This window comes from Panthera uncia, chromosome D4 (genome assembly GCF_023721935.1).
Source record: "Panthera uncia isolate 11264 chromosome D4, Puncia_PCG_1.0, whole genome shotgun sequence".
Classification (NCBI taxonomy): Eukaryota; Metazoa; Chordata; class Mammalia; order Carnivora; family Felidae; genus Panthera; species Panthera uncia.
Genome location: NC_064807.1, coordinates 14,831,366 through 14,856,346, shown reverse-complemented (window position 1 = coordinate 14,856,346; position 24,981 = coordinate 14,831,366). Strand labels below are relative to the sequence as shown.

The window sequence follows — 24,981 nt, the reverse complement described above, 5'->3', positions numbered from 1 at the left end:
CATATTCCAGTATGCAAATAAACCTTAGCCCGTGCAGATAAAAAGGAACAAATAAAGCCAAGGGCTCTATCAGAACCAAATCGCTGAGCCTGTCACCTGTGTTCCAGCAGCCGAACCAGAAATGTCGTCTTCAGGCACGCCAGACTTACCTGTCCCACTCACCAATTTGACATATAAATATACTAAGGTTAGTACAATTTATATTTGCTGCTTTGCTTCAGGTTGCTAAAAACTACATGTGTGGAAAGCATAAAAGGTCAATGTAAGTAAACCTTGTGTAAAGAGCCCTTTGCAAATACAAAAATAAAAGGCTTGCAAAATGCAGGTTTGGGTTTGGTATCTTGATCAAATAATGACTTCTAGATTGTACCAGGCAACTTTTCCTAAATTTATTTCTTAAAATATTTCTCAGTGAAAGGAATTCTCTTCTGTGTGAAAGGTTCTTGCACCAGGGTTCAGTAGACTTTACTAAGCAGTTCTATTAACTTCAGTGTAACCCAGCATGCATGATAAGAGAGGCCAATACTTACTAGAGAAACTTACTGGAAAGAGCCAAACAAATAGGAAATGATCTTTTTCTTTTTTTTAGGAAATGATCCTTTTTTTTTTAAAGGAGAAACCGCACGCTGAAGTAAATGGTTTTTCTATATGTTTAATGAGTGCCAAAATCAAAGGACCCACGTCTGATAATTGGAGGAAAGCTCCTGTTTCAAAAACCCCAAATAGACTTGCACTATTTAGCATATCTAGGGAAAGAAAGCATTCTTATTTCTTTCTTCGGCCAAGTTTGTTGCCATTGGAGCAGATGCATAATTGTTAACTGATAAATATTTAGAGAAACCAGAGCAGGAGCCAGACCTGGACTTAAAAATCCACAGCTAGGAAGAACGAGGAAATGGATCCTGTTTGAGTTGTTCAAAAGTATCTCTGAACTTTGCCTGTTTCACCCTGTTATATGCCTGCTTTCCTGTGAGAGTCTAGAACTCCCAAGTGAACAGATAAAACGGGCAAACAAACCAATCTGAACAAAATCACTTAAATTGGCTTTATGGTACACTACGGACAGCAAGCGAAGAGAGGCACCGTTCCAACTTAGGGAGAGCCATTTTGCTTTCTGAATTAGCCAATGAAAAATCAAGAGCAATACAACTTAATGATAAAGCAAAAGCCCCACTATTATTGATTTCTTCCCTTACTTGTAACCAGGGATGGCTTTGAAATCCTAAGGTCGGTTACATTTTCATTTTCATAAGCACAACAGATGAGGAAGTTGCTCAGCTGACTGATTCTTTTCCTTAGGAAAAGTATCTGCCGAGATCAGATTGTGCCTTTAACATGGTGATCAGCAGCTAGAAAATGTATTGAGGTGTTATTTTTATGATGTTTTATTCAAAAGGAAAACATGTTTTGAATTTAATTTTATTCCAAATGCAAACATGGAAAAGGGGGGTGAGTCCATACCCTCCAACAATTTGCACTTGGGAAAGGTGTGCCCAAAAGATGACAAGACTTCAGTCTTCCGAGCTTCCTTACTCCAAATTGGTCATTCACAAAACATCCAATCTAAAGCAGGCACATTAAGAAATGCATTTCATAAATGTCAAAATCATTGGCAATGACTAAAAATTATCTTACTACTAATTATTACAAGGTCTTTTTTTCCCCCTATGATATACTTGGGAAGATATTTTCGTAGTTCCAGAATGTCACATTTTAAAAAAATGGTGGAGCGCCTGGGGGGCTCAGTCGGTTGGGCGTCCAACTTCAGCTCAGGTCATGATCTCACAGTCTGTGAGTTTGAGCCCCACATCAGGCTCTGTGCTGGCAGCTCAGAGCCTGGAGCCTGCTTCGGATTCTGTGTCTCCATCTCTCTCTGCCCCTCCCCCTGCTCGTGCTCTGTCTCTCTCTCTCTCAAAAATAAATAAACATTTGGGGCGCCTGGGTGGCTTGGTTGGTTAAGCATCCGACTTCGGCTCAGGTCATGATCTCACGGTCCGTGAGTTCGAGCCCCGCGTCGGGCTCTGTGCTGACAGCTCAGAGCCTGGAGCCTGTTTCAGATTCTGTGTCTCCCTCTCTCTCTGCCCCTCCCCTGTTCATTCTCTGTCTCTCTCTGTCTCAAAAATAAATAAATGTTAAAAAAATAAATAAATAAATAAATAAATAAATAAACATTTAAAAAAATTAAAAAAACTGCTTTGCAGAAGTTTGCGATCTTCTTTGTTATGTGTACCTTGAGGAAGCTCTAAAGTGAAATATTCTTTCTACTGCATTAAGCTTCATTTAGTAGCTGTGAACTGAGCATGTAAAAAACAGTAGTGGATAAATGAAATGGACCTTAAAAATCTAGCATGCAAACACAGATCTGGCAATCCTTTAACACAGAGAGATGTTTTTTAAGATTGGAATCTCCTGTTCACTTCAAAGCCGGTAGAGGAGAACACCCCTCCAAGGAAAATGAGAGCCCTGAGTGTTCAAAAGAAGGTACAATTCAAAGAGCAGCCATTTGTTCTTGTTTTTAAGAACTTTTCTGGGTAGAAATACCCAATGCAAGGGAGTGAATTTTGATTGCTCACACATCTTCTCTATAAATCTGTTCTGCTCAGATAGCATTTTATTGTCTGATTTATTAGTTACAGCGTTTTTACACTTGGGAGGACACCAGTTATGTATGTAATTAAATCTAAATGGGTGAGCTTTTCAAATGCCTTTGCATTCGCTTTTTACTGTGCCCCACTGAAGAATCGTATTGAATTTGTACTTGCAAGAGGAGTTGGAAAAATGATGGTTATTCACTAAGTTGCCTGATTGCAAACCATGGAAGGAGACATTTTACAGTGTGTGTGGAATTACCTTCAATGGCCAGCACTTAAACTCTGTTATCTGTCTCTTACTATGTTAATGTCTTTCTCTATTGTCACCAGAAATAATCTCGATCACTGGGGCAAGGTGGAGAGGAGGGACAGAAGAGCAGGGTTGAGTAACAAAAAAGTGATTGCAGCTCCCCATTCTCAAGTTTGAGACTGCTTTTCACCCAAACCAAAGAAGTCAGTGTTGCATATCTTTTATGACTTATTCTCTATTACAGTCTGATTATGTTTTTATTGTTGTTGGGGTGGGTAAAACAGAGGTCAGCGTTAAGAAGTTGTTTTAAAAAGATACAAACATTTTTAGAATTTAAAACCTTAATAACATCATTATGAATCCACATAAACTCGGATTCCATTCTTAACCTGATTTTTCCCCTTTGCAATTGTAAATGAATCCCATATCTACCAGCTCATCCGTTTTACTGAGGCTTTAAATGAAGATCTTCTTCGACACTTATGTGATTGTTGGGCAAACTACATTGCCTTCCTCTGCCTCGGTTTCCTTCTGTGTAAAATGGTAATAATAAAGGTCCCAATTTTCTAAGGGAGATAAAAGCATTAAGTGAGTTGAAAGCATATAAAGCGTTTGAAATAGTGCCTGGCACATGGGAAGTGATTGATTAACATTGGTTATCCCAGTCCTATTTATTTTTCTGCATTCTTTCCAATTTTCCAGAATCTTCTTTTACTCAGCCTTTCCAAGACCTCAGCCTTTCCAAGCCTTTCCAAGACCTATCACATTGGTGCGAAGTTCCCAGGGTTTATCCACTATTTCAGGGATCAAAACTTTTCTCTTACAGGATTCAGTAACTTTGTTTTCCATTCTCACTTTGCAACATTGTTGTTTTACCTTAAAAAAGAGAGAGAGAGGGAGAGAGAGACAGAGAGACAGAGAGAAATAGAAAATTCAAGAAGATAAGCTTTCTCGGATGGGATTCAGACCCCAAAATGTTTACCTTAACTCACTGAACAATAAGATGTTCATACCAGAAAAGATGTTCATCTGCTAATGACATTTCATACACTTGCAGACACGGGCACTTACACGCAGGAAATAGTTGTAGCTAAAATTCATTGTGTTTACGCTGTACTAATGACTAAGTTATTTGCATTGATTCTGTTTACTTCTTAGGATAACCCTAGGAGGAGGTTCTTTTTCTTGTTTTTTAGATGAGGAGACTGAGGACCAGAGTGGCCAAGAAACTTGCCTTAAATCATACTGCTAGAGGGGCGCCTGGGTGGGTCGGTCAGTTAAGCGTCCAACTCTTGATTTTCACTCGGGTCATGATCTCATGGTCCTGCGATGGAGCCTCATGTCGGGCTCTGCTGACAGAGAGAAGCCTGCTTGGGATTCTCTCTCTCTGTCTTTCTCTGCCCCTCCCCCGCTCATTCTCTCTCTCTCTCTCTCTCTCTCTCTCTCTCTTTCTCAAAATAAATAAACGTTAAAAAAAAAAACAAAACATACAGCTGGAAAGTGACACAGCTAGACTTTGAATGGGACAAGCCCTCACACCAAGTGTCTTGTCTAAGATCCAGACCATTACTTGGGAACATGGGGTTGCTGGATTATTCTGTCCTTTATTCTGACTCTCATTTGTCCATTCCTGATTACTGGAGGGGACTTGACCATGAGCCTTTCCAGCTGCTGCTCAGCTGTTCCCAGGCCAACAGGAGGAAGTTGGCGGCCAACTGAGGAAAAAAAAAAAAAAAAAAGGAGAACAATAGGGAAGCTTGGAAACAAACAGACATTCTGCTTTGATTGAAAAGGTGGGGTTTGGGCTGGGAGAGGCTGTGATGCAGAGGATTTAGAAATAGGTGTGCAATGTCTATGGGAACTATGTGTCTTCAACTCCTATGGAATCACTTTTGTTTGGAGTAAGAGATGACCTTCCTAGATTTCTGGTATCATCGTATAACACATCGGAGTTAAAGATACTTTTTTGGTAGAGAAGAGTTATAAATCACTGCACACTAGGGGCCACGGGCCAGTATCTCCTCTTTAAATTCTTACAGCAAACAAATTCAGGCTGCGTGCATTTCCAGCTACCCCATTCTCTTCCCTCCTCCCATTTTCCCTTCCGTTTATTTAACAAGTCACTGAATTACCACTCTGTGCTTGGTCGGATGTATAAGGAGGCTAATAGGGTTCTTGCCTTAGGGAGCTTATGTTCTTGGAGGGTGTGGGGAAGAAAACAAGCAAGTCAGTGAATAGTTTCATCATAAATTTTGATAAATGCTAAAGAGGACAACTGACGGGAAGAGCTTGCTTTTGATGAGCTGTTCGGGAAGGTCTCTTTAAGAAAGGGACATTTAAGGTGAGCCTGATTGATGCAGAGCATAAAGTGTCCTTGGAGACCTGGGGGTGGGGGTGGGGGTAGGGGGTTGGGGGGAGAACAAGGAACCGGAGGTGAGGGCAGGTGCAAAGTCCTTTACAGGGAAGAGCCTGCTGTGTTCAAAGATCTATCAAAAAGCTAACAGGGCTGTAGTAAAGGGAGGCAGAGAATAGAGCAGGTGAGGCTGGAGGAGGAGGCTGTGGCCAGACCGCCTGATGGATTTTGTAGGAGGGAGACCACAGAGGGCTGCTTCAAACAGAACGGGACTCAAGTTCAAGGCAAAGCTGACTGTGCGGAGGCCCTGCTTTCACTTGGGAAATGTTGCTAACTCCCTTCTGATTGAGGCAATATTCTGTTTGCTTTTGGCTTGCAAGCAGTTGAACAAATCGCTGGGTGGCTGCAAGGGACGGTGGCTTAACAAGATAAACGAGGCTTCGATTTCCAGCTCTTCTACTTATTTCATGCTATGACCTTGGCCAGGCTTCTAATCTCCTTGAGTTTCAGTTACCCTGTCTGAAAATTGGGAATAATAATAACTACCTTGGAAAGTGGCCGTGAGAATTAAGTGAGGGAATTTGTGGAAAACGCCCGGCACTTATTAGCTGCTTGGTCCAGGCTCTCTTTAACCCTCTCCTTCCCAAGATGACTCCTGCAATTCTCTAGGGATTCTATTCCTGATGGACATGGAATGAATTCTTGCAACGCCTGCCATAGTTTAAAAATGCTTACATCTACTGCTCTCATTTGAGGCTCCTAAGTAACCCGTGGGAGGGAGTTAGAACATGTTACTAGTGTCCCATTTTAAAGCTGAGGGAACCGGAGTGCAGACATCTTCAGTGATTTGCTCAAGGTCACATGGCCCTCAGGAGGCATGGATGGAATGAACTGGATTTCGAAGCTTCTCATTTCAGATCTGATACTTTTCCACACTATACCATTTCCCCCTACACACTAGCCGCGGTCCTACTCGCATCCTCCTGGATGGTCTCTAACAAGAGCTTTCAGACCCATTGCTTCATTTGTATTGTGCCTTCCTCACTCTGATTGAGAGAGTGGACATTTGGATGATGAAAGAAGAGGTATGATTTGGGCACTAGATCCCCAGACAGGTGGACCAACAAGAGAGAAGGCACTCTAGGGTAGCGCTTCTCGAATTTGACTATGCAGGTGATTCAGGGAGGATTCTTGCTGAAATGTAACTTCTGATTCTGCAGTGAGGTCTGAGATTCTGCATTTCTTTTTTTTTTTTTTTTTTTTTTAATTTATTTTTGAGAAAAAGAGAGACAGAGCACGAGTGGGGGAGGGTCTGAGACAGAGGCAGACACAGAATCCGAAGCAGGCTCCAGGCTCCACACTATCAAAATGGAGCCCGACACGGGACTCAAACTCACAAACTGTGAGATGGTGACCTGAGCCAAGGTCAGATGCTTAACCAACCGAGCCCCCCAGACACCCTTCAGATTCTGCATGTCTAACAGACTTCCACGTTTTGCTGATGCCACTCAAAGTGTGGCCACTTGACCAACAGTAATGGCCTAATAGTTTTGGGTCAACCTCATAATTTTACCTGTAATGACCATCACCTAGCTGCTTAGGGACCTGACTTTCTCTTTCTCTCAGAAACTTACATGCAGCCAGCTCAGAATCACTGACCTTCCCCCTTCAGAAAGTGCCTGAGTCCAACGGGAGCCAGGTGGTGGCCACGAGCCCATGGTGGAACCAACATTGATTTTGCTCCCGGGAGGTAACCATTCAGTACAAATGCAATGTTTTAGCTCATCTCTGAGGACTACTGTCTTGGCAAATCATTTCATTCTCTGGCACCTGCCTGCTTCAAGAAACCTAATCGGCAGCAATCCTAAAGTGAATAACGCATGCTCTAAGGGATGGTTTGAGCCCAATTTCACGAGGAGTCTTGCCACTTCAAGTGTTCACGTGATTTCTTTAAACTGGACTTCACCTACTGGATTTGTCAGTACCTTCTTGCCAGAATGAGAGGGCTGTGTGAGAAGACTCTTAGGGATTATGGGAAAAAGCTCCTTTGCAGAGGGACCCAAAGTTAAGGTCGTGCCTCCGATGTGGCATGAGTAATCTGTAGGCTGATGTAATACAGATGCATACCTGAAACCTCATGGGAAAACAGGCATTGATAAAATGGTGATACCTTTCTCTCAAAGCAGCAGTCACCTGGCTTGTGGTGGTGTTGCTGATGGTGGCAGTTTGGGTTTTCATGATGCTGCTATAATTATGGCCAAATCCCTCACCCATTTACCAGGTTTAAGTAGCAACATAGAGCCATGTTCAAAAGAACACGGGCAATGGTTGCTTGATAACTCGAGCCACTGCTAAAATATCAGAGGAGCAGATATTTGTGTGAACCCTGATGCCATAAACGGATATATTTTGAGCACGTCTGTGTATCAAAATCTCCCCCCCACAGACACTGTTTGCAAGGGATGTAAATTGTTGCTAATATTTGGTTTTCTGATCACACGCTGTAATATCTCTACCTGATGACTGTATTGTAATGCTGAAATCGTTAACGAAAATTTGTTTCCTGGGAATCTATCTGCACAAATATCACAGATGTCAAAACTTTGCCTGAACAACTACCAACTCCCCCCTCCATCCAGGTCCTATCATGGGACTATTTCCACTGCTCTCCTGATCCTTAATATGAAATTGAAACAAGGCGAACAACACATAACTGAACTGTGCTCTCTATCTGGCACTCTCTTTGGAAGGGAGAAGGCTCCCATGCAAGCAATTGTATTGTTGAACCTTAATATCGTGAAATATACAGAGAAAAAAAGTACGAACTTTCTGGTGCTTCTGCATCTTACCTCTTTGATACGGTGTATGCGTGATGTGCAGAGGTCATTGATGAGTACTTTTGTCACCTGTGGAACATAGGGAAGTTGTGGTTCGAAACAGACATGCCTTCTCATCTTTTCCTTTCCTGAGTTGAAAAAGCTGAAGGGCTTTTTCAAACAAGAGTAAAAGAGTATACATTCGTGTTACTGAAGTCAGACTCTAATATAAAGCAGAAACGAAAGGAAAATTTTCTTTCTCCTACAATTGTTTTGGTCACTCCCATTGTTTTCATTCCTCTGACTACAGTTAAATATTTTCCTCCCTTCTGTTATTTCCTCCTTAATTTCCTTTTAGATTTTTTTTCTTTTCCTTTTTTCTTTTTTTACTTTCAGTCTCAACATTTTGCTTTGCTGCCTCAGAGTTTGGGGTGAAAGTAGTTGCCAGAGATGTAGCTTTGATTCTTTTAAATGTTTAACACCTCCGCCTGACTTTTGTTCAGCCTCTCCTATTATTCATGCCCCATCTTAATATCCCCCCTCCCCCTCCAAAGCCTTTGGTACTTTTGTAGGTGCCTAATGCTGAGAAGAGTTTGCACATTTACAGCATATACCCCTTCCTGTACATTTACCCATCACTCCACATGCTGTGACCCAGGTTCTCAGTTTTGGAAATGCACACAGGGGACCTAAGATGGGGAATTCCGTTACCCTCCCTCACCCTTGGTGTGTCGCAAAAGAAATTCTCTGTGCATTGAAAATGTGAGCTATTAACATCCCTCTGCCACTGAGAAAGCGCTGGCTTCCCTTAGAGGATCTAAAGCCACTGCTGTAGCCCCAAAGAGGTGATGTGACCTTAGGGCACCTTGGATATCTATTGGAGGGAGTCAGGGCCTCTCTCCCCTTTAAGCCAACAGGTTCCAAAATGTTCTATCAACAGGAAAGGCTAATAGGTTTTATTTTGCCTATTAGTCAAATTCGGCTTGATCCAAGCCAGAAATATTTTGAGGAAAGGGCTTATTTATTTAGAATTGTAACTTTATGCCAAACACATTAAGACATAATTTTTACCCTGGAAAGCCCTTTTTTTTTTTCTCAAAATTATGATGTATTCTTGGGCACTAAACTGCATTCAGGAAACGGCCACTTCTTTTTAAAATCAAAGGTCATGAGGCATCCCTTAAAGGCTGACATATCTAAAATTTGAAAAGTAAAAATCAATTTTTAAGTTTCCTCCACATTCCCATTGATTGTTTCCCCAAATGAGAAGCACTTGATGTCTAACAGCATGCATAGGAGTCTCTAATTCCCAATCAATATTGTGAACTTTAAGCTGAGGTCTAGTTACATATATTATTCACAAGTATCCTGCGTCCCAAACTCGTAATTAGCATGCAGTTAATACAACAGTTAAATAGGACCCAAGATTTTTTTTCTTTTATACGATGATCCCTTTCCCCCCAAAACTTGCTGAAGGCAAACAGCAAATGGAAAATGAGGTTGTCACCATGATAGATCATTTCCACGGGCCTGAAATAGGTTTCATGATTATTATGCCAAACATCCGTTAGGCTACACGGCTTCACATAACCATCTTATACAACAGAAAAGATGATTATTCACAAACATTTGGTCACACAGTTAGCTGGAAGGCAGATGTCAAATGTAAGACCCACAAAATTAAAGCAGAAAGAAAAAGGTCATTAAGGTAGTTCTTGCCCAAACACTTCTCCACGGCTGAGGAGAAGAAAAGGAAGGGAGGGTACCTGGCCTTTACAGCCACCTTGGTCATCTCATTATGTATGCTGGGCTCTGTTTGTTTGCCGAAAGGCCCCGGTTTGGGGGAGAACGCATATATCTCGTAATCCTAAGACTGTATTGCTATCTCAGTATACTCTCCAGCCTTATGGACGCACGCCTGGAATGTTAAAAATTGTCTCCCAGCTAATCTCCTGGGACTCTGGCTGCTCTGCTTCAAATCCATGTTGGGTACATTCACATCAGCATTCCTAAAACACCCATTTGATCCTGTCATGCCCTTACTGCATCCAGAACAGAGTCCAACCTTCTCACTCTACAGACCAGATCAAGATTCACTACAATCTGGCGTCCTTTTCATCATCGAAATTTATCTATGACTTGTTTCCACAAATTCTCTGCCTGTGTCCCGCGACCTCTTCCCTGTGTTACACGTGTCCAGAGGCTGGTTCCTTCCTTTGCTCTTGTTCCCCTTCTTTCCACCAATCCGATCCTATCCTTCAGGGATGCATTCTTCTGGCCCATTTCCTACCCTTTTGTGAGTTCCACCCTGCAATTTACTGACTAAAGCACTGCTCTGGTCTTTACCCTACAACCTTCCATTTTTTACTGGCTGATCCTGATGTGAATACATGCTCTTCTTTGATCACAAGCCCCTTGAAGGCAGGGGCTCACTCTCTCATGCTTTCCCATGGTACCTTCCAGGGGCCTCAGGTATTTACTCACCATTTGGAAGAACATAAGTAATTTAATAGCAGGATATGAAAGGCTAGTTGAGAAAAGAGGGGAAAAGAATGTTAAGTCCAATTGGACCAACTAGTGAAATCATCACGAGGCGATGATACTTTAAGTGAGACTTGAAGTATGAGTAGAAGAAAACAGTGAAACTCCAGCCTGAGGAACAGCATGAGTAAATAAATAAATAAACAGCATAAATAAATCAGTGAGGCTTGAAGTATGAGTAGAAGAAAACAGTGAAACTTCAGCCTGAGGAACAGCATGAATAAATAAAGGAACAGCATGCAGCAGAAGGGCATGGTGTTTGCGACAGTAGGAGGAAACTAAAATACAGGGTAAATGAGGAAAAAAATAAAAAGTTGGAAAAGCGTATTGGGGCTATTTATGGTTAGGAGAAGCATATCTGGAAAACCTAGAAGAACCACCTAAGTGTCCCAAGGAGTGGCCAAAATGTGAATTGGGTTGGTTTAGGAAGATTATGATAAGGGGCGTGGGGAGATTATATTTTAATGAGGCAGAGGTGGGGGCAGGAAGAACAAGCCATCTTTTTATGAGAGTATAAGACAAAGTGATACCAAAGGATAACTAGGAATTGTGTGTGCCATTAACAGGAGAGGGAAAGTGTGTGTGTGTGTGTGTGTGTGTGTGTGCGCCTGTGAGAGAGAGAGAGAGAGAAGGAGAGAGAGAGAGAGAGAGAATGTGTAAACAGCATAAAGCTAGGGATGACAGTGAAATGAATTTGGGACACATTAAGATGTTTCCCAGCCATCCCTTGGGAAGAAAAATACAAGAAAGTAAGGACTAGGGATGCATACAGGAAAATACTCTTTAAAAGTAATTACAAGATTCTCTAAAATGTGTTCATGAGGGCTAGAATGCTGATGCACTCGTTGGGCAAGTCAGTAGCTTTTTAATTCTTTTTAAAAATGTTTATTTATATTTGAGAGAGAGATAGCACGTGTGTGTGAGCAGGGGAGGGGCAGAGAGGGAGAGGGGACAGAGGATCCCAGGGGGGCTCTGCCCTGACAACAGAGAACCAGATGCAGGGCTTGAACTCACGGGGGGCTCAAACTCACAAACCGGGAGATCATGACCTGAGCCAAAGTCAGAGGCTTAACTGATTGAGCCACCCAGGTGCCCCAGGGCAAGTCAGTATTGAATTTATCTTTCTTCGAGGTGAACTCAGATGACATCATGTTTTTCATGAAGGACATTAGCTGCGTGCCATTACCCTTTCCCACACCTCCATGGTTGTGTCCTTGAACCTCTAGTCTCCTCATCAGAACTGCTATGCACCCCCCTCCCTCTTTATTTATTCATGCACATTTTTTCCCTGTCAATTCCAGGCTAGCACTACAGTTTTTCGAGCTCCTCTAAACACCTGGGCTGATGCTGTTTTGACATACAAATAATTGTGTTGGTGTGAATAGGCAGATAAGAAAGATCATCCTTCCCTTTGTTTTTTTTTTCCAGCAAATCACAAATATCATAGTGTGCTCATGTGCAGAATATTATTGGTCTTACCCATGTGTAGCTACTGGATTGTTGGTCTTTTGATTCAATTTTAAGTTATTTATTCAAGAATCTTTGATGGACCTTAAAAATCACCTGAAGGAAGGGGCGCCTGGGTGGCTCGGTCGGTTAAGCATCCGGCTTCGGCTCAGGTCATGATCTCACGGTCCGTGAGTTCGAGCCCCGCATCGGGCTCTGTGGTGACAGCTCAGAGCCTGGAGCCTGTTTCAGATTCTGTGTCTCCCTCTCTCTCTGCCCCTCCCCTGTTCATGCTCTGTCTCTCTCTGTCTCAAAAATAAGTAAACGTTAAAATTAAAAAAAAAAAAAAAATCACCTGAAGGCTGAGATTGTATTGGACTGTGTGGATAAACCAGAAAACCAGACCAACATAGTTCTTGACCTTATCTTACAAAGCTTACAGCCTAGGAGAGAGGGGAGACATTTAAAAATGACTTTTCAAAAAAGTGACAAGTTTTACGATGGAAGTTTAGGAGACCAGGGAAACAGTTTTGAGATCAGGCTGTCTAAGTAATCTTGTCAATTACAGAATATAGAATTAATTGTACTTAAGCATTTAGGGATACATGATAATATACATTTTATTAATTTGACAGAATATTAAGCTATGGTATAGACACGACTTCATAGAATAGCTAAGTTAGTGTAAATTCACAGGTTATTTGAAATATATACAATATGAGTAACTAAACTAAAAATGTATAAGCTTGATAGCTACCACTGGGGAATTTTTAATAGCCAACTGATTTGTATTTAGTATAGCAACAAATTTAAACCTCGGTTTGGGAGAGGGGGGCAGTGTTTCAATACTTTCTTCCTCTGGGTTGCACTGTTAATAACTTATCTTTAAATATCAAGTAAGGGGCGGTGTCTGAATTAAGATATATGTTAAAAATATAGTGCATATGTCACCCTTCATTTAAAACTGTATGTATCACAGTGATTCTGTGATTCACAATTAGATACAATAATTCACGTTGTAATAATAAATCTAATGGAAGGTTGTAATACATAATGTTCAATAGCATGCTTTTGGTGACTTTTATGTTTCAAAACTAAATACGAAAAAGGGGAATAAACAAGAAATAATGAAATGAGAGAAGGGACAAGAAATTCTAGCTTTTTCCAGAAACAAAACATAACTTTATTTACCACAAAAGGAGGACTTCTTAATTAAGCTTTGCAAAATATTTTTACTCTGTAAAATGACACATCAAGGCCCTATTAGGCTCCATAATGAAGCAAAGGTTGAAACTCATACTTTTTAAATGACATACTAACATTTTAAAATATTACTATTCTTTCATACACAGAACAAAATCCCATGTTTTCTAGACCCCTCTGTCTATTTAGATGCAAGTCTCGTAGATATCACTAAGAAATCTAGTGCCTGATTTTATCTGAGGGCAAATAAATGATTAGATAATCTCTTTAAAAGAATACAACCCTTATGCCTTGAAAAAGTCAATGAAAACATTTCACTCACCAATTTTTTTTTCTACGCAAACTTCTTTTAAAACCTACCTTTAAAACAGTAAAATAAAGGATCAGAAAATAGTCACTTATGATACCAAATCTCCAGCAGCCCAACATGAGAAACTTCAGAATCTGAAGTGAAAAATTGAGATGATTAATCGAAATTAAAGCCACCAAAGCCTCTGCACTTACCTCAAACTCAGATAGAAGCACTATTTGTAGATTTTTTTCTCTGATCTGTATTTTCTAGGGTTCAAACGACCTCATACCTCAGTGTAATTTCAAAGTATTGCTTTGTTTTAATAAGTGTGTTTACACACGCATGCACACGCCTGTGTGTCCGTGTGTATAAATGTCTTGAACGGCCCAAAATGCCTTGTAGGGTGGGGCAGGTGAGGTAGGTGAAGGAGGTAAGGTTTTAACATTGGCCTCACTTAGGCCTATTGAAATGCTGTAAGTCTGTAAAAGAACTTCTGAAAGTTGCTGCATATTTAAATGCTCCTTTCTTTTCCTCTCTATAGATTTTCATAAACAATGAGTGGCATAATTCAGTGAGTGGCAAGAAATTTCCTGTCTTTAATCCTGCAACCGAAGAGAAACTCTGTGAAGTAGAAGAAGGAGATAAGGTGGGTTTCGCAGCACATAGGCCGGGTTTCTTTGTTGGTCAACATCCTGAGCTCCCAAACAGGCCACAACTTGTAACATGTCATGAAAATACCATTTCTGGGGCCCTGTGGGAAAATTTTCTTGGTACATAAAGGGCACCCAGTAGCCTTGTGATAATGATGAGCCTAGGTTTCTGGGTGTTGTGCTGGGTTTTTTTACACTATTTCTCCTTGCTCGCTCTTCAATTTAAATAATATTGGGGTTTATTGTACAAACAGACTATATGTAAAGTGATTGGTCATAGACGGATAGAGTAGAGAAATCCCTTATTTTTATAAAATTGTTTTTTTTTTTTTTGGAGCGCCTGGGTGCCTCAGTCGGTTAAGCGTCCGACTCTTGATTTCCGCTGAGGTCACGACCTCATGGTTTGTGGGTTCAAGCCCTGCATCGGGCTCTGCGCTGACAACACGAAGCTTGTTTGGGATTCTGTCTCCTTCTCTCTCTGCCCCTCCCTCACTTGCTCTCTATCTCTCTCTCAAAATAAATACAAATAAACTTAAAAAAATAAAGATTTAAAATTGTTCTTTTTTAAGTTGCAAAATGAAACTAAGGAAACAATGTAGGACGTTTGAAATGGTATATTGCCAAGTTAGTTGATTAAAAATCATTGAAAGAACATTGATTAGTACCTTTAAAAATTGAACTTTTAAATCACTAAAACTGAACCATTAAAGGTATTGTTGCTTTCTAGTTAATCACGCTAACAACAACAAAATCCAATTTTTATCATTTTTTAAAAAAATTCTAAATATTAATTTAATCCTCAAGCATCCCAGTGGGAAACCTATCATTTGCGACCACTTTCACAAATGATAATGAAATAGCAGAACGGACAAGCTGGCTAATTTACTTTAGGTGATGTTGCTAATAAATAACAAAATCAGTATTCAAATGCTGTCCTTCTGACCCCAGAGCCTGAGACTGGCAGGGGAACCTTACTTTGTGATTATTATAAAAGTAAGATAGGGTAATATTAAATAGCCTGGGCATGAGGAGAGTAAAAGCCTTCAAAATTTTTATATGAATATATACCTTAAAATGTATATGTGTTTCTCAGTCTTTTTTTTTAATTTTAATTTAATAATTTAATTTAATTTAATTTTATAGAAAGAGAGAAAGAGTGTGAGTGGAGGAGAGGCAGAGAAAGGGAGAGAGAATCCCAAAAAGGCTTTGCACTCAGCATGCAGACTGTTACGGGGCTCTATCCCAAGACCCTGGTATCATGACCTGATCTGAAATTAAGGGTCAGATGCTCAACTGAATGAGCCACACAGGCGCCCCTGTTTCTCAGTCTTTAGTAGTCCAAATGTTATCAAGCTTTAAATCTCTGTCTCGTAAGGTATCAAAAGGTAAATTATTTCACTATGTAAAAAGACCACTGAAAGATGAAGTCAGGATAACAATCCAAAGTGCATACCTTTTGTGGCACAATGTTCGGTTTGCTGGGTCAGTGCCATGTTCCTACCCAGCTCCCACTCTTTCATTACCTTCTACCCACTTGGTGAGATCACCGAGGTGAGATTAAACCTTGCAGATCTATTTTAAGATAGCCATAGACCTGAGAGGCTCGTTTGGGTTTAGAGAAGCGCCTGGATTCAGGTGGCAGTATTATCAGAAGACATAAGATCCGTGCCTCAAGGGGCAAGAATGCAGAGTTTAGCCAGAAGGGTCGACAGCTTGAGAAGTAGAAGCCTAATAGAAGGGAGACAAATGTCACCTGCTTTCAGATTTCACTTTGTGTATACACCAGAGTTTATCCGTACATAAATTCTTCACGGGCTTCTTACCAGCTCTGGGGAAACAAACAAACAAACCACAACTCTCTTGGTTTTGGCTTTTTCTCAGGCCTCCCCCAAAACGTAGGAGTCCTACCTTCACCACGCCCAGAATCAGCCTCCATGACTGCCAAGGTCACGGTGCAGCCCTTGGAACCCAGTTCAGATCATTATCTGCAGCGAGACCATAGCTGCTCCATACTTTATTTACGCTCTTTGAGTTTCTGTTGCTTTTTGGGTAAAATGAAGAGATAGGGAAAACTTGGGGGAGGTTAAATAAGAAAAGATGTAAAATGTTTTAACAGTGCCAGGCACATAAAAAAGCCTCAGTCTTTTTTTAAAAAATTTTTAATGTCTTTTTTTTTGTTTGAGAAAGAGAGAGACAGAGTGCGATGGGGGAGGGGCAGAGAAAGAGGGAGACACAGAATTGGAAGCAGGCTCCAGGCTCTGAGCTGTTAGAACAGAGCCCGACATGGGGCTCGAACCCACGAACTCTGAGATCATGACCTGAGCGGACGTCGAACGCTTAACTGACTGAGCCACCCAGGCACCCCCAAAAACCTCAGTCTTTATAGGGTTTTACACTTCTTTAAAACACCCCAAACTTCCCAGGTAGCATTGCCCTCTTCCTGTGTCATTAGAGGACATTATACGCACCTATATTATCACCCTTGTGTTGTATAGGTTTGGGTTAATTTGTCTGAGACGGCATGCTTCTTGTAGAGACCAACACTGCATCTCACCTTTATATTTTCGGGGTCTAACACTCTCCAGGTAACGGATGAATGAGCTAATCTCCTCCGTCAAGCTCTGAGCTTCCATATACTCCACACACCTCATCTTAAAGATCTAGTACTAAATTAACTGTTGACTAAGGCAGTGGCTCTCACAATTTTGCGTGCAACAGAATTCCCTGGAAGGCTTGTTGAAACACAGATGGCTGGGCCTCACCCACCCCTAGAGTTTGTTTCCATAATTCTAGGGTGGGTCCTGAGAATTTGCATTTCTGACAGATTCTCAGGTGACTCTGATGTTGCCAGTTGGTTGGGGTGGAGGTGGAGGAAAATACTTGGAGAACCACTGAACTAGGTATTAAGTTGTATCCTCTCTGTTAGCATTTAATGGAGGGCATGGACTTAATAAGTAAAATGTTAGAGTTGGAACCTGCACTGTGATCATCACTCTGCACCTCTATGAAATGTGACAAGACCAAACTTGAGCAGAGATATACTGATGGTCCCTGGTCACATGCTCCAGGAGACCTGGAAGTCTGTGTTCTTTGGGCTATTCCTAGAAATAAGAGGAAAATGTGTTCTTCACATTCAGCAAAGAGGAATGACGTTTTATCAGAGACTTCCAGAGATCTACGCAGCGCTGCATTAAAGCACCATATTACATCAAGTGTCCTTCTTGTTGCTTGAGTAGCTCTGGAGACTCTGGGGTGGTGGGGAAAACAATAAAGGGCAAGGTAAGGTACATTTGAGCCCCCTGACAGCTGCCTCCTCTTTCTCTCCAGAGGCATAAATGCTACTCAGGAGTAAGACCGCAGAACTGGTTGCAGTTTGCAATTAACAACAGAACAAGTATTCCGGATGCTTTGGCTCTGGTGCCTTGGACATCTCTCTTTGCCACGGGCTTCCAACTTTAGTTTCATCATTGAAACAAATCTGTGCCAGGAGTTCCAGCTGAATCTCCTCAGGCAGTCTGAGGACTTTTCTTGGCATCGTGGTGGCATTTACCTTCTTCCTAAACCGTAGTGAGGGAGAGCTGATGTTCAAACCTGAAGCTTTAGAAACGTTGGTCATTTGTTTGCTGTGTGCTTTTTGGCAATTTTACTCCTGCTCATAGCAGAGCAGCATTGTCTGTGCAAATGTAGATCAGGGACACTCATTAACATCCAGCAAAGCTTCAAATCAGGTCACAATGCTAATCGAGTTGCTGGATACTTGATCATTTGAGTTCAGTTGTTTATGATATAAACTGTTCAGGGTAAGCAGCAGTTTGCTTAATATTTAGCACTCTTGTCATCGTGTTCTCTTTCAGGGGTAATCTACTAACGTTTCTTTCTAAGTAATTATTGCTGGTCTCACAGTTTTGCCGACAAATGTGTATTAACTTCTAACGTTGCTTAGTGAAAGGTACAAATCTAGTAAATTACACAGTCACCGTAAACCTAATATTCTGGAACTGACTCTTTAGATAATGAGCCAAGAGGTTTTGGGGATTTAATTTATGAGCAGAATGGAGCTAACAATGGGCTATATACCGCCTTTCAATGGTGTTATAAAGAAAGGAGGAGGGGCAAGAACAAATGGAAGTTACAAAGCAAAGCACTGATGTGGGTGGGAACTGTTTTCTTTTCACTTCACTGGCTCTTTTAGGCTATATTGACTAATCCTGAAAACTGCTTTTAATACTAAGCATGACCTAACAAATAATTGGTGGGGATAAAAGTAAATGTCCATTAAAGTAAGTGCTTATGACAAGTGTAAAAGTAAAACTGGTCTGAGAACTATTTTCTCCAAATTGGAATGGATTTAATATGGAAATGCACATCCTGGGAGTGATAGAAAAGTTTGTCTTTCCTTAACCATGTTTAAGAGGACTTTCATATTTTATCTTCATTCAATCCGCTTTCATACATTCAGCTTTAGTCCCTTACTTCAAAAAAAGGAACATTTTAAACACTCTAAGGCAAAAGCGTTGTTGATGGTGGCAAATCTGAATGTGCCAAATTGTTTACTGGTTGATTAAAAAGCTAATGTCCTTGCAGATGCTATAGTCCCGGAATAAAAAGCCAAGAGATACTAGTCGTAAAACTTTTATTATGTTTGTAACAACAAGCTTCATGCCTAATACGGTTAATGTAAAGGCTCTGTTACATAATGGCATTGATTAAAGTATGATTTACGATGTGAATGTCAATATAAGCAAATTATTTATATCAGGAGCACTCTTCTATAAAATCAATGTAATATGAAGAGTTTAAAAGATAGGTCATTAAATTATTAAATATTTATTAACTGCCTATTGTAGGCCCAGAATAGGAAGGAATAGCACAGCTTTTAATACAGATAGCAATAAATATTCATTGCAAAGATCACTATCAGGATATTCTTGCAAAGCTATGAAATTGGATTTTGGAGCCAGATGTGAGATCTAATTTTGGTTGCTAGGTTTCCTGCTGCATTTCATGTCCTATAAAGCAAGGTGTGTGGTGCTTAACCGTGGTAGAAACTGTGCGGTTATGGAGGGTGTCACTTAGTGCGTAGAGCTTGGTAAACCCTTAACTAGTAGCTATTATCAAGCTGGATTAGCCTGGCAAGAGCTTAGGTAGATTCTGGTCTTTGAGCTGGGTCTTTTTTTTTTTAATGTTTATTTTTGAGAAAGAGAGAAACAGAGTGTGAGTGGGGGAAGGGCAGAGAGAGGAAGACCCAGAATCGGAAGCAGGCTCCAGGCTCTGAGCTGTCAGCACAGAGCCCGATGTGAGCCTCAAACTCATGAACCGTGAGATCATGACCTGAGCCGAAGTTGGGTCAGAAGCTCAACCGACTGAGACACCCAGCTGCCCCTGAGCTGGGTCTTAAAAAACATGTAGAATTTTCAAAGTAAAGGAGTGTGCTGGTAGAACATTCTAGGGAAAGAGAATGGCAGGAGCAAAGATGAGAAGCAGTTGGGCTAGACAGAGGAGAAAAAAATGTAAACACAAGTTTGGGTAGGTGAGGTGAGGTGGTGCCCCATAACGTTGGGTCTTGAAAATCAGGAAGAGGAGTCGGGCCTTAGGACGGTAGGGCAAGGGGAGACGTTGCAAATATTTGAAAGGGAAAGGGATCACGTAAAATTGTTTGAGGAAGATTAGCCTGATAGCAGTAGAAAAGACAGTTTGGTGAGAGAAGATAATGGACATGGGAAGATTAGCAGCAGTATGAGATAATAAAGCCCTAAAATGATACAGGGTAGTGAAAACTGAAAGGAAAAAATTAAAATATACTAGAACTGAGAGTTGTTTTAAGGTTGTTTTGCCACAAATATGATAGCACGTGCTACCACTTAGTGAACACTCAATGTAATGTCTGTCACATAGAAAATGTGTTTCCAGTGTTACCTTATTTAATTTTCAAAAGGACAGTCTCCCATCTTCGCTATTTTATCATTAGCAACCTGATGCCGAGACTTACAGAATAGTGTTTGACATATTTTTGGATGGGTGGAAGGATGGATGGATGGAAGGAAGGATGGATATCCCAAAACTCACAGAGATAATAGATGAGGAAACAGAATTCAAACTTGAGTTGTTTTCTTCCAAATCTATGTATTAACCACCATTACTCTATTTCTATGCCTGCAAGATAAAATAGAAGATAGGAGAAAAGGAGGATTATAACCCAAAGGACACAACCACAAAAAGGTCTTTATTTCAGGAATGTATTTTCCATATGACAGAGTTAATTGTCTTGAAGTCATTTTTTCCCATATCCCTTCGAGAGGCCAGCATATATTTTATAAGCTGTGGTATCCACAGATCCTGCTGGCAATTTCAGACTCTTGTGTGTGTGTGTTTTTTTTCCAAACACTGCTGTCTGAAAATAACTTGGAAAAGGTTAGAACCCATGGCCTAAAACAACGTCCAAATATAAACAATCAATGTGATCAGCTGAATACCCAAAATATGACTATATACATATTTAACCTCAAAGGTTAGGCAGTGAGATAAACAAGTGTGTGATGTATTATAGTGAAAGCATGTTTACTTGTGCTCGGTGAATATTATCACTGCATCACACCAGATTACACTTCTTTTAATTTCGAAAAAAAATTTATGTATTTTTAGAGAGAGAGAGAGCGCAAGCAGGGGAGAGGGGAAGGGGGAGAGACAGAAAGAATCCCAAGCAGGCTCCAAGCCGCCAGCACAGAGCCCGACGCAGGGCTCGAACTCACAAATCATGAGATCATGACCTGAGCTGAAACCAGATGTAGATAGATCCTTCTCTATACCAGTTTCACTCTGCTATGCTTTGTTCTCTCTACACAAGAGGAATGAACACACGATTATGATTTTTGCCCTTCAACAGCAAAACCCAGTTCCTATACACCTGCAGTAGGTTCCAGATGAAAGTGTATAGGCTATAGGGTCACCGGCCATCCAAGAAGATACACACCATTTTAGTCGATCTTGAGCTTTCCCTGGAACTCTTGGTAACACAGTCACCAAAGCAGTATCGCGTAGTGGTGAAGAGCAGTCCCTACAGTCAGAGGCTCTCCGTTTAAAATTCCCTTCTGCCACTTCCTGCCACTGAACTTGGGCAAACTTCATCTCTCTCTTTGCTTCACTTTCTTCATCGGTAAAATGGGGAACGTATTTGTCTCACAAAATTCTTAAGAATCAAATGAATTGGGGCACCTAGGGGACTCAGTCCGTTAAGTATCCCACTTCGGCTCAGGTCATAGTCTCACGATTTGGGAGTTTTAGCCCAGCGTTGAGGCTCTTGTGCCATTAGTGAGGAGCCCACTTCAGATCCTCTGTCCCCTTCTCCCTCTGCCCCTCCTCTGCTTGTGCTTTCTCTCTCTCTCTCTCTCAGAAATAAATAAACACTTAAGAAAAGAATCAAATAAGTTAATGTGTGTAAAGTAATTAGAACATGATTTGATATATGTATGGGAAGCCTTTCAGTGATAGCAATACTTAAATACTATAATATTTCTATTCTAGGAAATCAAGCCTGAGTTCTGTGTGTGGAATTCATCATTCCAAAGATTAGGCAGCAGGTATATAATTCCAGTATACGATACTTCAGTTTGTACAATGTGCTAGACATTGGGCTAATGAGGACACAGCATCTACTTATGAGGACCTTTAGTCTGTTCTATAGGGTTCCTGCCATTGGATTCGCTAACGCGTTTAGGCTACTGAAGTGAATTACCTTTGACTTACAGGAGGATATTGACAAAGCAGTGAAGGCCGCAAGACAGGCTTTTCAGATCGGCTCTCCATGGCGCACCATGAATGCTTCAGAGAGAGGGCGGCTAATATACAAGTTGGCTGACTTAATTGAAAGAGATCGTCTTCTCCTGGCAGTGAGTATTAATCAAACTGTGCAGGTAGCGAGATCTCTAGAAAGTACTCATTGTTTGGATTGGCACGTCGGTTATGTTTTAGTCATCACTACATGCTCACTACAAACAAAACGAAAAGACCTCGACCAGCTCCACTACAGAAAATCTTATCAGTGAGCTTATTCTCGAGTGGTAATCTGCACTCTAGTTCCAGACGATGTTAATTTCTACTTGTGTAGATTCTACAGTCTAACCCTTGGCAATCCAAGTTAAACCAACTTACACAAATTTCTTTTCTCTATTCTAGAATTCCTTAGAGCCTTCAACGAGGTCACATGCAGTTAATAGCCTAGAATAGTACGCTGGGTTTCTCCAACTTACTTGAACACGGGACTCTTTTTATGGAAAATCTCATACAATTTGTCAAAGGTGCCCAGAATATTTCTCTAAAATAAACCTATTTCTCTTTAATCTAGCCCACCAAGACACTTAATAAATAAATGGCTGCTTTTTCCCCTCCTGAAATGTATGCATCCACAATGATCTCAATTAAATGATATTCTCTTTACAGTTGAAAAAGGTGAAGAATAAGGAAAGAAATCCAATCGTGCATGGCTTATGATAATTATATTTTAATGTATACTGATAAAAAAAAACATTTTGGCAGTTAGATGAGTCAGTAAGTAAAATGGGCGGGGTGTTTCCTTATTTTCTTCTTAGGTAGGTATTATAGTGAAGCCAACTGAACCCAAACCAATACCAACCAAGATCAAGTTTCAGAGCAAATTTTTATTACCTTTAGAATCTTTTACTGGCAGTAACAAAGAAGCCTCTATACTTATTTTTAAATCAACAAGAGCAATTATAGTTAATCAAAGAACTATTTATTATTTAAAGGTTCAGCGTAATTCAAAGTATGCAAAAGTGTGGACTTAGGAGTTACACACAATAATATTACATTAACCAAAATGTCCTGGAGGAAGAAAGCAGAATTTGCCAAAACTTGACTTTTCTTATTTAGCTGTTCTGTGGAGTGTAGAGGGCTTGCTCCCTCTGTCTGATAAGATCCTAAGGGGGAAAGAAAATCAGGACACGAAAATCACGTTTGATCTAAGTTTTGAGATGGCTCACAATATAATGCAGAGACAGAAGATTGTCTGATAAATGAGGAGCTGTTTTAACAGTTTGTCACCTGGACATTCCTGCCCTGGCAGGACATGAGGTCCCAAAGAGCTCTTAAGAGTTCCTGCTTAAGGAAAGGAGGAAAGGAAGACAGGTCATCTGATACCAATAGACGGTTAGAGCACTAGACCAGAAAATGTTGCGCTTTACAGCCTGACCACTCAAACAAGAATTATGATAATAGTGGCAAAATGGGAGTTTCACAATTAAAACTTCTGCTGAAGAAAACTCATGAACCAAAAGATGCAGGGGTCACTGAAGTTTGTGTAACTTGATTGATTATATCCAAATGGCATGCAAAAATTAAAAATCATTGAGGCACTATTGTTTTTAATTTTTTTAATGTTTTTTTTTTATTTTTGAGAGAGAGAGAGAGAGAGAGAGAGAGTAGGGGAGGGGCAGAGAGAGAGAGAGGGAGACACAGAATCTGAAGCAGGCTCCAGGCTCCAAGCTGTAAACAAGAGCCCGACTCAGGACTCGAACCCACAAACGGTGAGATCATGACCCGAGCCGAAGTCAGACACTCAACTGACTGAGCCACCCAGGCGCCCCAATCATTGAGGCACTATTAATAGTCCCCAACACTTAACTGTCCCACAGTTGTATTTATGCACTAAGTGAAATTTTGTTGGAGCTCTGATCCAACAGTGCACGTAGTTGCACTCACTCTCACCAACTGCGTGTCTATCAAATTGGAACCGATTCCTAGAAAGCTGGTCAGCTGGAGGACAGTCAGAATGAGATAGAAGGAAGGAACACTAGGGGTTAGTAACCAGAATCTCACTGCCCTTTCTATCTGGATCTTGGTATGTGACCTTAAGCAAGTCTAAGTAAGTCATTTTAGCTCTTTTCTGTTTTACCCCCTTTGTTAGAAAGGGAAGGTGATATAAGATGGCTTACAGGATTTCTTTCTATTTCCAAAATTCTCTAACACATGATCATTCAAAATAATAACGCTGTATTTTTTAATCTAAAATGTTTGTGGAAGTTTATGTTTGAGGTTTGATTTCTTTTTCAGACAATGGAGTCAATGAATGGTGGAAAACTATTCTCCAACGCATATCAGATGGATTTAGGGGGCTGCATAACGACATTACGCTACTGTGCAGGGTGGGCTGACAAGATCCAGGGTCGCACGATACCCATCGGTAAGGAGCTTTGAGAAACCACCAGGGATGGGGGGTAGGTGCGAGAAGATAACTGTAGAGCTGAATTATTCCAAACCCTCCTTTTTAAAGATGTCACCCAAAAAGGCAGTCTTATTTTCACCTTGACTTTGAGACGATGCAGCTCTGAACTTCTGCTAAGATTTATCACATAGCTTTTTAACATTGTTTCTGCATAGTCACACAGAAAGTACCACTACAGATGTGTTAGACAATTTTAAAGCAAGAGCAGTCTTGTGCCCACAGTCACTGAATTTGGGCAATTGTCTCTCTCACGGCACAAACTGTTCAAAGCTGGCCTCAAATTATTTATTGTGTATTCCAGTAGTGGCATTTATACCCCTCCTATAATGTAATTATTTAAGTGTCTTTGCATGTTCCAGAGTGAGTCAGTTATGGTCATCTGTGCCTGGTCTAACTCAGTAGTTACAGCAGATTAATTAAACAAACCAATTCACATTGATTTATTTCAAGTAGCTTCAAAGTAAGATGAGACTGTGTTTACAGCCCAATTTAAGAATTTGTGTGAGTAGATGTGTATGTACGTGTTTTATTATTTCAGTAGAGCATGCACATAATGAGATATGAATATAAAGAAGCATCAGTTTGGAAAACATGATGGGTAG

At 40.7% G+C, this 24,981-nt stretch overlaps 1 protein-coding gene across 1 annotated transcript in view; it reads left to right on the top strand.

Moving 5' to 3' along the window:
- Window positions 1–70: 70 nt before the first annotated feature.
- Window positions 71–24,981, top strand: part of ALDH1A1 (aldehyde dehydrogenase 1 family member A1) — a 58,796-nt gene continuing 33,885 nt past the window's right edge. Inside the window, exons 1-4 of the mRNA XM_049647313.1 lie at window positions 71–187; window positions 14,034–14,138; window positions 21,888–22,028; window positions 24,208–24,337. Of these exons, the coding sequence (XP_049503270.1) occupies window positions 122–187; window positions 14,034–14,138; window positions 21,888–22,028; window positions 24,208–24,337 (442 nt within the window). The 5' untranslated portion in view covers window positions 71–121. The remainder of the gene's footprint in view (window positions 188–14,033; window positions 14,139–21,887; window positions 22,029–24,207; window positions 24,338–24,981) is intronic.